Genomic DNA, 14,780 nt, shown 5'->3' with positions numbered 1-14,780 from the left:
GCGCGCCAAATCATGCAGAAGCTCCTCCGACCAGCACTCCTCTGACCCCACCAAAGAAAAGCTTAGGAGAGACCCCTCAACTCTGTGTGCGAAGGAAAAAGGAAATGTGGCAGAAATTTGTGTGCAGGCGTGCACAGGCGTGTGCAGGCACTGATTGCTTGTGTTGATGACAGACATCCTGTACAATCAACGACCGATTTTCTGGACCTCCAATTTTTTGACGTGCCCTATAATTCGGATGCCTTCACGGCACCACCATGTACCCTGTAGAGTGAATGCATAAGAACGTCTGAAATTTCGGACGCAGAAAACCTTCGTTGTCCTATTTTCCATATCTTTGCCATGACCACAGGTCCGAAACGGTATTAATCAAAGCCACCACTAGCGGCATTTTGGTTATCGAGCCGGCGCTCTCGCACGCAGATCCTCTGTCACTGCAGCAATGCTAGGCCTAGCTACTTTGATATTCGCCACCAAGCTTCGTGCTGGTCAGTGCCATGTTTTTCATTGAAACAATTCACCGCTGTTACCAATTACGGCCACTCCGCCTTAGTAATCCTCACGCCTCAGGGAGGGAGCAGGCGTCAGCCTGCTATCAGCCTGCTACTTTCGTGCTATTTTGTGGGGCGGCACACTTCCGCCGATAACGTCGCGTGCGAGCTGTTGCGATCGTCTCGTTTCGCACAGCACACAATTTTGCACGCTGTGCACGAGAACGCCCGACTTGCGGTATAAGTGCTACACGAATACTGAGGCAGACAATCTGATCACAGAGCATGATCGCGCTCTAGAACACGTTCGAAAATGGCATAGTTTCGGCATCTGCGCACGCAAGTGCACGACATGGGAATGAGCAGACATTTGGTTTGTGTGTTTTGTTCTTTCTCTGAGCATTCATTTGTCTATTGAATCAACAGATTATACAAATAACAGATGTTGTTTTGAACAATTCTCAAAGTCACGTGTCACTGTGAGCGACGTCGCCACACAAACACATTTACATAGGCACACTAGCACGATATGCGTCGACTCTCCTGCTGGGAGAGCGGCGTCTATGATGAGAAGGTGTAACAGCATTCAGTTTGACATTTGAGCCCTTTCCGCGCCGCGTAGTGATGTAATACTTAGCAGACATGATTGTCAATGCACATTGTATGCACTGTGCTTCTCAGCTCAAAATGGCCAGACCTGGTGAGGGGCCTTTTAAAGCAAGAGGCAGCCTGAAGCTATAACGATAAACACGAACATGCTGCTGCTTGCACTACAGTAGTACATGGCCTGCATTCACACTCAACGGTGTTCTCGCAGATTGTCATCGTGCACAACAAGATAACCGGCAAGCCCCGGGGCTACGCCTTCGTCGAGTATGAACACGAACGGGACATGCACTGTGAGTACCGCCAGGCCATGATGCTGTTTCTGATTCCCATTTGTTTAGTGCGCTGTTGGTAATGGTAGTGTGCAAAAATGGTGCTGCTTGCTAGCAGTTTTTTTTTCTGATTATTTTATGGTTATTATTTATTTATCTCACTTCTTTAGATAGGAACACGGTCTGTGCACTCTCTCACCAACCCTGTGTGGTGCAGCGAAGGCTAGGGCTTGTGTCGTCCAATAGGTAACAAAGACTGTGTTCCGAGCAGGAAAGAGAGCTTGTCCATTGTGCGCCGCTGATCCTTCCGTGAAGCTTCCATTTTGTCAGCATCACGTAGAGGGCGATGAGAAGCAGACAATGGGGATGCCCCTCTGGTTCTTCATTCCGGTTAGTTGACATGACCCATAGCTCTCGCTACATTGCAGAAAGTTGGTGAGACAATGTATAATGACATGCATAATTGTAAAGTAGAATTTCTGTTTACACGACAGGGTTCTTGAAGCTTTCTTTTTTTTTTCCCCCTAACCTATTTTTATTGCTTGATGCCTCTACAAGCGGATTTGACAATGGTATTTAGAAAGTGGTGCCTTGGTTCTGTGAACCATACCGCCTTTGAAACTTGTGTGCCAGGGTAGAGCGGGACAGTTGTTTCCATTGTGTCTGTGTGCCAAGTGCTTTCTTTGGGTTCTTGTGGTGCAACGAAACGTCCCCCCTCCATCTTTATGGTAAGAAGGGGGCGAGAGAGAGCTGTCAAGACCCAGCTCCGAGGATGTGTGTGACTCGCCGGCGGACATCGGAGGACACTTCTGCTGCTACCGCGGTCGGTCAGGCTGGAGCCATCACTTGAGGTCTTGTGCACGGTCCGAACACGACCAGTGTGCACTTTTCTTTCTCTGCTTTCCACCTACGTTTTGCTTCTATTTTACTTTTACGAGACCCATTGGATTTATTGTGAGGGGCAGCAAAGGTCACATGGGCATTCAGGAACTAAGATTTCTGCGCACTTATGCATTTATATTGCCATCATCAGAAAAAAGAAAATGTCTCAGCAAGCTATCAGTGCAGCACTAGAATTTTATGCCATTCTTTAATGCAGTGTAAGGTTATCATAGTTGGTTGCTAGCGAGACATAAGGAAGGCACAATGCAAAAGGGTGTCGTGCCCTTCCTCTATCTAGTGTTTCATTTCACAATGTGTCCCACATTTTTTTTTTCTTTTCTGCACTCTCGTCTTTGCCTTGAACCACCTTACTTGCCATAAAAGTACAGTTGAGCCTCGCAACAATGAAATCGGTGGTGAAGGTGAAAAACTTCGCTTTCGCAAGAGTGTCGTTGCAATATGAGTCAGCACAGATAGGTAATGCATTGCAGAGCAAAACTTTATGTCAAACTACCCTTAGCCCACTTTGGCACGCTTGCTCGGGGAATATAGAACTGCATTGCCGACAGTGCAAAGTGCACTGCGTGTGTCGATCAGCAGTGGCAGCACTGCCTTGGAGCAGTATTCTCGCTCAGTTGCTTTCCGAGACACAATCACCTTTGCGAGATGTTGCGTAACTCAGCACCGGATGCAGAGCAACAGCACTCCACGTACGCTGCAGCATTTCTCCAGCGCCCGCTGTCGCCCACAAGCCACCGGTCCGCAAGCCTCCGGTGCCGAGCATGAAAAGGATCGTATCCCGTATACCCAAAGGCAGTTGCTCGAGATTACGGCCCCTTCACGCAAATCTACATCCAGTGCCCAATCCCCATGCAGTGCCTGTCGGGTGGCACCGAAACCTGCATTCTTGAAGCATCGGATGCATATTCCCGAACAGTTGCTTAATCACAGCCCGATGCGTGACACTCCATGCTGTGACGTAGATTTCCTTTTTTTGCTGCATTTTTCTCACCAAGGCACACATTATGCACTGCACTAGGTTGCAAAAACCGTCGTCACATGTCGGTAGCAACATGCGTCCCGATTCAAACATGCAATCAGCAAACAAGATGGCGGTCATGATGTTCTTCCTGCATACACAATCACTTCCAGTGCTTAGTTGTTTTTGTAAACAACAATGGCGGCGCCCACACAAGTGTAATGCGGTGCTATTTTACACAATTTTGTGGCAAAGCAATCACATTTGAGCACATTTTGGAGCCTGTTAGCCTTGCGTAAGTAGGTGTAATATGCGGAGTTATGTTCTGGCAAATTTCGTTGATGCAGGATTGTAGTACAGTGACATTTCGTTGTCGAGAGGTGCGAAATGCATTGAATCATATGAGCGTTCACCAGGGATACGAAAATTTTCGTTGTCACGGGAATTTTGTTGTCGCAGGATTTCGAGTGTATTTACAGTTTTGCAATCCTGGTGCTGCAACATTCAGTGGTGGGAAACCTGTGCCAATTGCACTATTTTCATACTCTGAAAGTGGAAAAATGGGCAAAGTTTCGCCTCGCTGCGCCAGAACATCTTTGGCAGGATTGGCTTTGGCAAGCATCAGTAAAACGTTGCTGGCACAGTGCATTTGTCTTGGAGCGTGTGTTAAAGTAACTTCCGTATTCTTGCTGCTGGTTGCACCAAACAGCTACATGTAATGAAAGGGGCCCTCATACACATTTCTAGCCACCATCTTTCTGTTGCAGGTTGCGTAGACTGATGGTTGGAGTTGCTTTTAGTGAAGGTCAAAGCACCAATGTTGAAGTATTTAGTATTTTATTCATACAAACAATTCACTACATCACTGCCGACCGCATCATTGCTCAGTGGCGCTCAGCAGAAGCAACATTGACGCCCCAAATCGCTCCTCCGTGATTTGCTAAAAACAAAGTTGCAGGTAACCACTGCACTTCAGCAAAAATGTGAGAAGTTAATGTTTAATTTAATTTTTGTTTGCTGTACATTTTATAATAATGCAAGCAGGCAGTCATAAAAAAAAGTTGCTACAACAAAACACAGTAGGGGTCGCTGTCTGTTCTTTCACCTCTGGTATGGGGGGTGTAATGCTGGCCTCTGATCACAAAAGCTTCTCTTCTCGCTTTTGTATGCCTTGAGCAGCATTCTTGCCTCGCTTCCTCGTTTCGCACTTAATGCAGGTTTCTCATCTCTGTGCAGCATTGATGCCACACCGTTTTTGTTGTTTACAGCACTGCACTGAAATACCATATTTTACCACATATAACCCGCACCCCTAATTACAACAGCCCGAAAATAAAAGAAAAATCTGCTTGTACAACCCACAGGGTTGGCATGCAACAATGTTAAAATCCTTGCAGAAAAAGTCTGTTCGCAGATGCACAACTCATCCACGTATCTTCCCATTCTGAAGAGGATTAGCTGGCGTGTTTCAGTTACTGTGCATTCAAATGTTTGTGCACATCCACAGTAGTCTGAGCTTATGCAGCCATTATCGCGAAAGATGCAGAGTTAGGTTTCTTGTGGTATATTGAGAGTAGATTGCTGTGTGTAACTTCATTGCAAGCATGCATAAAACAATACAGTGTATTGTGTACTGCTGTGTTTTTCGTAGCAGGGAAACCCACTAATGTGACCTTTGCTTCCCCACCTACGCTTTGTGTTGGCATTTCGTGCTACATTGTCACATGAGGCTAGTAGGTTTGCTGTTTGGTTCAGTGGTTCAGCCTGCCGCAGTGCCACCAATAGCTGCACCGAGCGTCTGCGTTTTGTGTCGCGTACTGCTTGTTTGAAAGCGCTTAATAAATGGCATGGTGGGCATTCTGTTAGGTTGGGCATCACTGCAGACAAAAGGAAAAGCTAGATTGGTGAAGTTGTTCTCCTAGTTTCGGCCATAAGTGGTGCACACACACACACACACACTGCGTCAACGATCTATGAATAACTAACAAACAAGATTTTTTTTTCTTCTTTTGCTTATGGCACAATAAAATTTTGCAAGTAGGGCGCTGCCATGAGTTCATTGCTATGATGAGAGCCAGCTTTTAGCAGCCACTATAAACATAGTGATGTCAAATAAATAGTCATCCTCTGGTATTAACATGTACCATCACGGAGGCATTAGGTCAACAGCAGATAAACTATATTGTAACCGTTGAATAAAAACACCTGTAGCCTGTATCACTTAGCCATCATGGACGCTTTTAAAGTGCATGTTACAGTGTCACCGTTGCTGTGGCCATAGAAATGTCCTACGAACCTTTCGTCAATCTCAACTCTGCATGCAGAAAGGCCTGTCTTGTGGCTTTGTTTTCTGCATTACAAAAGGCAAGGTCATGTGCCTGTGACATTGTGGACGTGGAATTGCTCAGGATGATTTTTTCTTCTCACATTTGATGAAGAAAAAGGCGAAAAAATTGCGAATAAATGTGAGCAATAACGATGGTCATGCAAGGTCAGCTTGTTAACACTAGTTTTCTAGCCATGGCCTGGCATATATGCAGGGCTATTGCGCGGAGCCCTCTGTTATATTACATGAATACTTCTGCACATGTCCAAAAGCTTGTATTCTACTCTGGACACTGATCAAGCGTGGGCCATCGGAACATCCTTCATGTTGGGTGTGGAATAAGGTAAAGAGGTTGCCGACCTTTGACTGCATTCATTTCGTGTTGGTCTGAGCCAAATCAGCTTACGTCCTGTCAGCTTAATAGCACAGCTGAGCTAATTAATTAGCTGACACTAATTGGGCCAAGCTAGTCCTGCCACCACCCCACAGGGTGATGCACAGAGCATGTTTAGGCACTGAGAAATTGCGTGCAGCTATTGCGTAGGTGCTGTGGCAAGCTGTTCCATGCCTAGCTGCGGTTTGCGGGATTGAGGCTGAGGCTGTGCCAGTGTGGTGACTTGGCGTCTTGTGTCTTGTCTCACCACAGACTTGGCGATGCCTGATGGGCGCCTACTCTCACTACTATGTCGTGCTCGGGGGTCTGCTATAGTGTCTCGCTAAACGGAGCTCGCTTTGGTTTGTATCTGTGGTAAGGCGTGTATGGGTAAGGCCCTTTGCTGTCTCCCTCACCCTCGGAGAAAGACTCAGCTTAAATGTAATCTTACATGTGTAAACTGTAGAAGCCACAGTCAGTGCAGCCTGTCCCTTATCCTATTCTTGCTAGCATTCAGGATATCTTTTGCACTTTAAATATCAGTTCCACACAAGGTGTGGCGAGAATTTGCTGCTTTCTGCTTTTAAAAATTCTTCCTGCTGCTAGTATCACGTGATAAGCTTCGAACAAGCATAAATATGTACATAGCGGCAATCCCTCTGCTATAATAGCCATAAGAATTTATAGCTCATTTCAGCTGGCTGTACATAAATGTTTAGGAACTGTTGTGTTAAATTCAGCACAACGAAGTTTCTGCATCTGTTAAATAATGAGCTGCAGTACACTGTGATTAGGTGATTCAGCATCGTCCATCTACAGGTACACCGTGCAGGTACAGTGCAGTGATCCATGCTTTGTTCCAGTAGCATAACACATAGCTGTGTCTTTAAACATCGTAGCTATTGAGCCGTAATAGGATTTCCTAGCGAAGCTGCTTATGTCACTGTTTCCCAAGCGCTCAGCTGCTTGAGGTGCTCACGTGGCTCCATGGATTTTGAGAGGTGCGAAATTTAATTGTTTAGGTTAGATCAGATTTCCTGGTGATTTGCTGGGCTGTTGGTAGGTCAGCTCCACTCTTCCCTGCTACTTTTCTTGTCTTTGCCTGCAGAATTGTGGTGGATTCTGCATACACATCCATAATTGATCGAATTTGATCTAAGCCTCTTCATTAAGATGCATGCCTCATTAACTCCAGCCATGAATTAAAACAGCTGCCTCGTACCATTGGTGGCACCTTTTGATGTCTTTGCTGCATACTTCATGACTAGGGCACACAATGACGGGGAATGTGGGTCTCAGCTTGGTCAGCGCTGGGACTGAAGTGGTGTTTTGGGAAAGGAAGTGGGGGAAGCGTGTAACGTTAAGTTATGGGGTTTTCCGGTATGTAACTGAAGCAGCCAGCACCTCAAATGCTGCATTGCTCATTGGCTACATGTAAATCCTGTAAGCTGCACAATCATGCCTCCGTTGGATGAAACATTCAAACTTTTTTCCTTGTTATACATGCTACTTTTGTGCAGTGTTTCTAGTACCTTCCAGTAACTGCGGAGGAAATGTGTAAAGTTGCATTGTTGTAAGAATGTACCAAAGGAAATTTCTGTGGATGGAATAAACTGAACTTGTGCATGAGACGAGAATGTACAGCAGATATTGTGAGCAAATGTACCCTGTAAAAACATTTGCCTTATCCTCCAATGGACAAATGTAAGCAAAATTCAACAAGGATCTGCTATGAAGGTGGAAGATGCTGTCGGCAACATGAGAATAAAAAAATGTCCGCACCAAGACGATGGGTATCCGTTTTCAATCAAGTTGCAGTGATATGTGGAAGAAGGTGCTTTGTGACTACCAGGTAAATAGATGGGTGGTGGTGTTCTGGCGTGAAGAGCTACTCCATAAATTGTTCCGATTTTGTGAGTCTGCAGCGCTATTTTTTGTACTGTCTTCATAAATGTTCTTCAACTGGGCCTTTTTAATAGCACTCTTACTCAACTAATTAGCCAACTTTCTCAAGGTGTTGTTTGAAACCCACTGCTTGGTACAAGGGAGAGAACCTTGAGATGGGAAAAGGCAACTGTTTAAGCTGTCAGGGATCTTTGCCATTGGACGTCGTCATGGTGACATTGTTCAGTTGCATGGTTTCATCTTTCAAAGTGTATGCCACTGGCTTATGACATTTGGCTAGAAGACTTCAAGAGATTCTGAGGATAAAGTTTGGCTTACACTTGAGCTTAGCAGCTTTTTTTTATGTCAATTGCTTAGAATCTTTATTGTGTTGTACATGTTATAGATAAGTAACGGTTCATAGACATCTGCTTTTTTTTTTTTTGCTAGGGGTGGCCTGCTATAGCAAAAGGCCACATAGATGTAGATAACTTGATGCTGAATACTTGTTCTTGTGACATACACCATGTAAAATATGTGTAGTGTATGCACTTACACTGACAGTTTGGATGTACCTGTACACATAGACCTGTCATGGTTTCAGTCGGGCACAATAGTTACAGTACATATTGTGTGGTGGTATAATGCTGGTGAGTGGTGCATACATGCCTTGTAGCATGCATTGAGTTCCACGCAATTATTTGCAAGCAGCACATATGTGTTGCTGCATTGCTGCAAGAGGGATGCATCGAGACTGGACAGGGTGCAAGCTGTAGAGATATATTGATAAGCCGGCCATTGTGGTTTTAAGGTTGTGGACACATGGACAAGGTTGGATGGAAAAGCTGGGCGTTTTTGTTGGAAACATTGATTAACCTACACAGCTGAAAGCAAGGTCAGCAGGCTCTGAAGAAACACAGCGGCAAAAAGATTACAGTGGCCAAACTAAGTTGCTAGTGTCCACATTGCTTTGTGCTGTCAGTAAAATTTTTCGTTTTGTCCCTTTGATTACTACATATCTGGCTGTGCATTGTAAACTTGTCACGGGGCTGTATTTTGTAAGATTTGTTTTTTTACCTGGCAATTCTGTTTGTTTATAATCATCAGCCCCAGCCAGTGGCTGATCTCGACTTTGACCAAGGCACGGCTCCGTTGAGAGCCAGTGTCAAAGGGCAAGATGTATGGAATATGAAAGGTGTCTGGCCGGGACGTGTACAAGATTCTGTTGGTGTTTATGCCCACTGGTTCCCCCTCGCTCGAAAAGAAAATTTCGTTCTTTTGGTGTAATTTTCATCTGTATTACGTAAGGTTTCCTTGTTCTGTGGCATGGTATTTTCCTCTGAGGAAGAGGAATGGACATCTTGGCATCTGCTAGCATTCCACATTGGGAAGCAGCAAAGTGCACAGCACTGTATGAAAGAAATGCATGCAATATTGGTGACAACAAAATTACGCAAGTGTGTTCGTAATGGGAGTATTGCATTTTGCAGTTTCTCATTGTGCAAGCAGTACAATATGTTTAGAATTGTGCTTTTAAATGGTTTGCTGTGTATAAAACAAGTCATATTCATGTCTGAATGTGGCGCGTATGTTTACAGTTTGTGGAATTAGTTCTACTAGGAGACAGTCCAAGTATACATTTCTGGGTCATGTTCTATGGTCATTATACTTCTCTAAACTAATATAAAACAAGTCATATTTATGTCTACAATGCTGTTTACATGTTTTTGACAGAAAAGTGCCATCTGCAATGCCCTAGAGAGAGGAAGCGCAATGAAAAAAGAAAATGAAAGAAAAGAAAGTACCATATGCCCTCCAACCCCAGTATCCAATAATCCCATATGAACATGCAGGGATCCTACAAATAAAGTTCCTATACGTTCTTATGGGATCATTGGACATAGGAGTCATGCAGCATTTGGCTTTTCTTAATGGGGTTCTTTTCATCGCAAACTTTAAAAGTGTAAAATTGTATAATGTGTGGTTGAGATTTAATGGCATGAAGCGTATCCATTGTTGCTTTTTGTTACCATGCATGGCTTCTCTTTCTGTTTGCTTCTCGTTTTCATTTGTAATTTTCTTGACATGTCTCGGCAGTGCTATCAAAAGCACATGGTTACTGTGAGATAGTCGAGGGCGCGAATGTGAATTCTGATGTCGCTTAGTGTTGCCATCTTTGTAGCGGACTTATGGCAAGAATAACACTCCCCCAGAATACCTTTTGGCACGTGATGAATACAAGACTGACGATATCAAATGTTATAGACTTAGAGCATTGATTGCTTTGGCAGCTCCAAGCAAAGAGCACAGCATGTCTCTACAACTTTGTAAAGACTGAGCATGAGGGTTTCAGTTTTCAACACGTACGGTATGAAAGGGGCAGTTCAGCAGGACACTGTACTGGTCATGTTCAGTTGAGCAGCTTTTGTGTCTTACTTTGGATGAAAAGAAAGGTGAGGCTATTGAAGGATGCAATTTGGTAAGGCTTTTCCTGTGATTGGTGCTCTGTGATGGGGGTGGGACACTAGGGTGTGGGGAACATGAAATTGTCACTAACCGGAGTGGCGGTAAGTTCCAAGTGAGCTTCCGGTAAGTACTCCGGTAAGTGAACTTCACTGGGAAACATGCTCGAGCAAGGCAATGGTGACCATCAGGCTTATACGAAAATGATAACTATTCTCTTGAAAGCTTGCCAAAAGCTGTGCCACCAGTTCTTGTTGTTCCAAGATCGCACTGACTATTGCATTGAACTTTTTCTCTTGGCTGTGAGTTTGTGGCTGGAGTTGGTTCAGCTCATCTCTGCCTAGCGGCAGGTATAGGCATAAGGGGACGGCTTGGCAGACTGATTGAGACACCTACTTGTAGCTAGATCGGTGACGATGTACATGCCACTTTTGGCTGCTGTGCATTGGTGGCCTCATTTGCTTGCTCGAGTGTGGGTGGCCCTTTCTGGACACTATGGTTGGGCATATGTTGAGTGGGTGTGATGGTGACGTTTTATCAGCGGCCTACAAGCATGCTGACGGGAAGAAGATTGACGGGCGCCGGGTGTTGGTCGACGTGGAGCGGGGACGAACAGTCAAGGGCTGGCTGCCACGGCGTCTGGGTGAGTGTGGCATTATTTTGTGGTCTCCAGTTGCAGGGCTGGGCACAGCTTCGCTTGTGCATGCTGAGATTCAACACGGACGCTGCAACAAAATGTTATGATTGTTCTGAATTTGCACCTTAAAATACTTCGATGAATTTGCACATTGCTCAATATATAGCTCCAATGTTGTGCCCACTACATGTTTAATATAGAACTCGCTTTAATGTTTCCAGATTTCTGCATACAGACATTCCGTATGAGTTTTACATGTAAGAATTGTTTTCTGTGTAGTAACCCAACTTATTACAGTTGATATCGAATATATCAAACTCGAAGGAGATCACGAAATGGTTCAATCTATTTATAATACGAAATACGAAGCTCATACTTAAAGATATTGCATATCTTAGTCTCCAAAGACCGTGAAAAGTGATAATTTACTTATTTGTTCCTCTACTCCTGCGTTGACACCCAAAGTTCCCCCTCTTCTTTTCCTGTCACTCACGTGTAATGGTCTTTCATAAACTAATTGCAATGCTAACCCTAAAAGCCTGGGTTGTTCAGCTGCTAAACCACAGTGCGCCTTGCATGTATCCTGAAGTGCTGGTTGCACATTTTTATTTCGGATATAGTAGTAGTAGACGACACAAAAGCAAACCAGCCCGTTTAGATATGCACCATGCCACCATCAATGCACTTATGCTGCACATCGTGCATGAAAGTTCTCATCCATTACAATGCGCCATTTAAGCATGGCCTGTCGGTTGCTGTGGGCACGGGGCCACAGTATAACGTGGATTTCACCTTCTGTCACAGCCATGCATTCTGGCGTAATTCACAATAAAGGTGGTCTTGAGGGATAACGCTTGCCCACCGGTGCTGGTGAGACTGTGGTTCTGCTAGAAGGTACAGCGCTTATCTGGCAAAACATTACGGGTGATGCTGCAATATGAAGATAGGGCCTCGCTAGGTGTTGCACTGTTTATCACTTGTTAACACTTGCCCGAGCAGGTAGTATTTGTTTGCACACAGTGTTGGTGTGCGTGTGTGTATGGGCTGTGTGGTGCACGTCTTTGTGACAGTGGTAGCGAGGGTAACGAGCCTTCATCACACATCCTCAGGCTTCTTGTTGATAAAAGCTCTGCACTGTCACCGCCATCGCCAACACACCATCGTCATCAGTTGCAGTTCCTTACCTGTGCTTTCCAGGTTCTTGTGCTAAGTGGACTTAGTATCAGTTGAAATCCATTGTGCTCACTATTCGTCCAAGATGATTGACAAGAAGTCCTTCACGCATGCGTTGACTGTAAAAAGAAAAGTGCCGGATATAGCAAATTTCTCATAGTGTCAAAAACTGAACTGGTGAAAAAGTACAGGTTATCTGAGTTGAGGATCTCCACAATGCTGAATGGTGAGGTGGACATATTTGCAAACTCCAGTGCTGGCTCAACACAGAGAGAGCACCTGTGGAAGGGAACTTGTGCAGATGTTGAGGACACATTTCTGACGTGATTTCTCAATGCACATTCCGATTGTTGGGCTACTGACGCTTGCTAAAGCTAAATAACTTGCCTTTTCTACTCGATTGCTCTAATTTTTGCCCAGACAATGGCTGACTTCATCGTTTCATGTTGTCGTGAAAATAAATTCTAAATTGATTGTTAGCAAAGCAGCACCAGCAGGAGGGTGATGTCACATGGCTGTCACGATCTGCCCGGGTTCATGCACAAGGCAGGGCTCGAGGCACCCTCCGTAAGACAGACGCTCCGCAGCGTGGTGGTGATGAACGATGACTGACTGCCGAGCAGCTGTGCTCTTCGGTGTTTATTGGTGCGGTGACCAATGTTGCCCACCGAGCCTGGCAGGTCAACAAAGATTATGCCCAAGGGGCCGTCACATGCTTGTTACAAAATGGCATTTGAAGAACAGAGCCACGATCACCAGTTACTTGGATCAATAGGTGTACAATTCAGATGAAACCACTTAACATAAAATGAAACTGCTGATTAAATTGCATTTATAAAGTTATTCCAGACGAAATATGCCATGAAAGGCAACCAATGTACGGGTGGCAAGCACAGTCGTATAAGCGAGTGTATTTTCTGTGTATAAACATGAATGGCAATGATCGGCGCATTCCTCTTGTCATTTGCAAGTCAAAGAAGCTACGGTGCTTTTGCAGTTATGTATCATGCACCACAGGCACAATGCGAAATTGTGAATGACTTGCAACTTGTTCGCAGAATGGCTGAATTAGTTTGATCATGAGAAGGTGCAGCAAGCGTTCTGCTAGTGCTCTATAATTGTTCAGCTCAGCATGTGTGGCCATTTTTTTTTTTTTCTGAGCACTCTATTTATTATGAACAGTGGGATGTGACAAACGGGTGCTAAATGATGCTCATGTTTAAAATGTGTGGTCCTAACTTTAACCTGTACAAACAACATGCCGACCCCCCTCAAGTTCATCTAGTTTCATAATCGCCCTACATAGTGCTTTAACTATAGTTTCACATGTGCTGTTTTATAAACAATGTAGTAAAGCTTATAAACAGGACATCATGCTTCAGAATTTTTTTTTTTAATACAAATAATTGGCCCAAATGACAATGGCTTAGAAGTTTTATACCAGTGTTCAAAGTGTGTTTGTTTAAGAGAAGCATGAAATTCGAGGCAGAGCTGCATGCTCCAGTGGTTTCGGGACGGTTCCTGTCATCTTGCCCCAATGGAATCGCTATCTGCCTGTGCTGCTGTTGTGCATGCTCGTAGGTATATTAATGGAATGACAGATAAAATCAAGAGTGGTGTTGCTCATAACTGTATAAAAGAGAAAACGTGCAAAACACACGGATAAAAGGTCAATTCCAGAAGTGTGTGGTACTGAGAATATGAGTGCATAAACAGGGGGATGTGATACAGCACAAGGAAAGTAAATGTGGGTGAACCATTGCCAAAATATGTGAGAGACAATATTGCAAAAAGGCTGGTGATAAGTGCACGCTTTAAATGTGGTTTGGCTTGTAAACAAAGGACCCATGATCGTGTGCGCATGATTTTTTTTAGTGGTTTATTTTACTCATAAGCACTAATCAACAGCAGTGAGTGGTGAAGCAAGTCGTTGCAAAAGGGTCAAGTGAAAATTTAAAAAGATCTTTTTAAACATGTGAGAACTGGCAGGTGATGTTATTAAACCACGAGAGTGGGAAGCTGGATGTGTAACTTTGCATCGTTGAAAACATCGCTGCAGAAAACAGAATGACACCAAGAAAAGGCAATGGAAGCAGAAGCCTCGTGCCATTTTCACAGTACTGTTTTCCACTGTGTAAATTCAATTCACTTGCTTGTGTATTGGTTGTGGGGCTATGCACAATCAGTGTAAAACAAGAATGCCTGTTGCACTGAAACACATTATCGCATAATCCTGAAAGCCTGCGAAGGCTAGGCACACCTTAAGGTAAGCACACGGAATAATTTATGTATTGCCAGAAATACCTGTGGTTTGGCTATCAGTGCAAATTTTGGAAAACTCCTGCAGCTTCTCGGAGGGGGGGGGGGGGGGGGGGGGCTGCACGTGTGACCAATGTTTTTAACTGTCTACTTCAAAGAAGACTCAGCAGTTTTGTGCACTCGAGGTGGTACTTATTAAGCTGTTAAAGCCAAGTCACGTTTCGACGTGCGCACGAATAACACTGCATGTGTTTTTATGTTTTAATAAAACGTCGTACCTTGCAGGTGGTGGCTTGGGCGGCACACGTCGTGGTGGCCCTGACGTAAACACCAAACACTCTGGCCGTGAGGACTCTCGCATGGATGAACGGTACATGTAAGTGCCTTTCTCCCTTGTGGCTACCTTGCCAAAGGCTTTCTCGCCCAGCGGGCGGG

At 44.6% G+C, this 14,780-nt stretch overlaps 1 protein-coding gene across 2 annotated transcripts in view; it reads left to right on the top strand.

Moving 5' to 3' along the window:
* Positions 1 to 14,738, top strand: part of LOC139053726 (U1 small nuclear ribonucleoprotein 70 kDa-like) — a 28,194-nt gene extending 13,456 nt beyond the window's left edge. The window contains exons 6-8 of one of the 2 annotated variants that reach the window (XM_070530521.1): positions 1,309 to 1,390; positions 10,818 to 10,919; positions 14,631 to 14,738. In XM_070530521.1, the coding sequence (XP_070386622.1) occupies positions 1,309 to 1,390; positions 10,818 to 10,919; positions 14,631 to 14,725 (279 nt within the window). In that variant the 3' untranslated portion in view covers positions 14,726 to 14,738. Of the gene's footprint in view, positions 1 to 1,308; positions 1,391 to 6,202; positions 9,101 to 10,817; positions 10,920 to 14,630 lie in introns of those variants that run through there. The other variant, XM_070530522.1, reaches the window with a different exon arrangement.
* Positions 14,739 to 14,780: the final 42 nt, after the last annotated feature.

Source organism: Dermacentor albipictus, unplaced genomic scaffold (assembly GCF_038994185.2).
Source record: "Dermacentor albipictus isolate Rhodes 1998 colony unplaced genomic scaffold, USDA_Dalb.pri_finalv2 scaffold_171, whole genome shotgun sequence".
In the NCBI taxonomy this organism is placed as follows: Eukaryota; Metazoa; Arthropoda; class Arachnida; order Ixodida; family Ixodidae; genus Dermacentor; species Dermacentor albipictus.
This window is presented reverse-complemented; position numbering and strand designations above follow the sequence as displayed.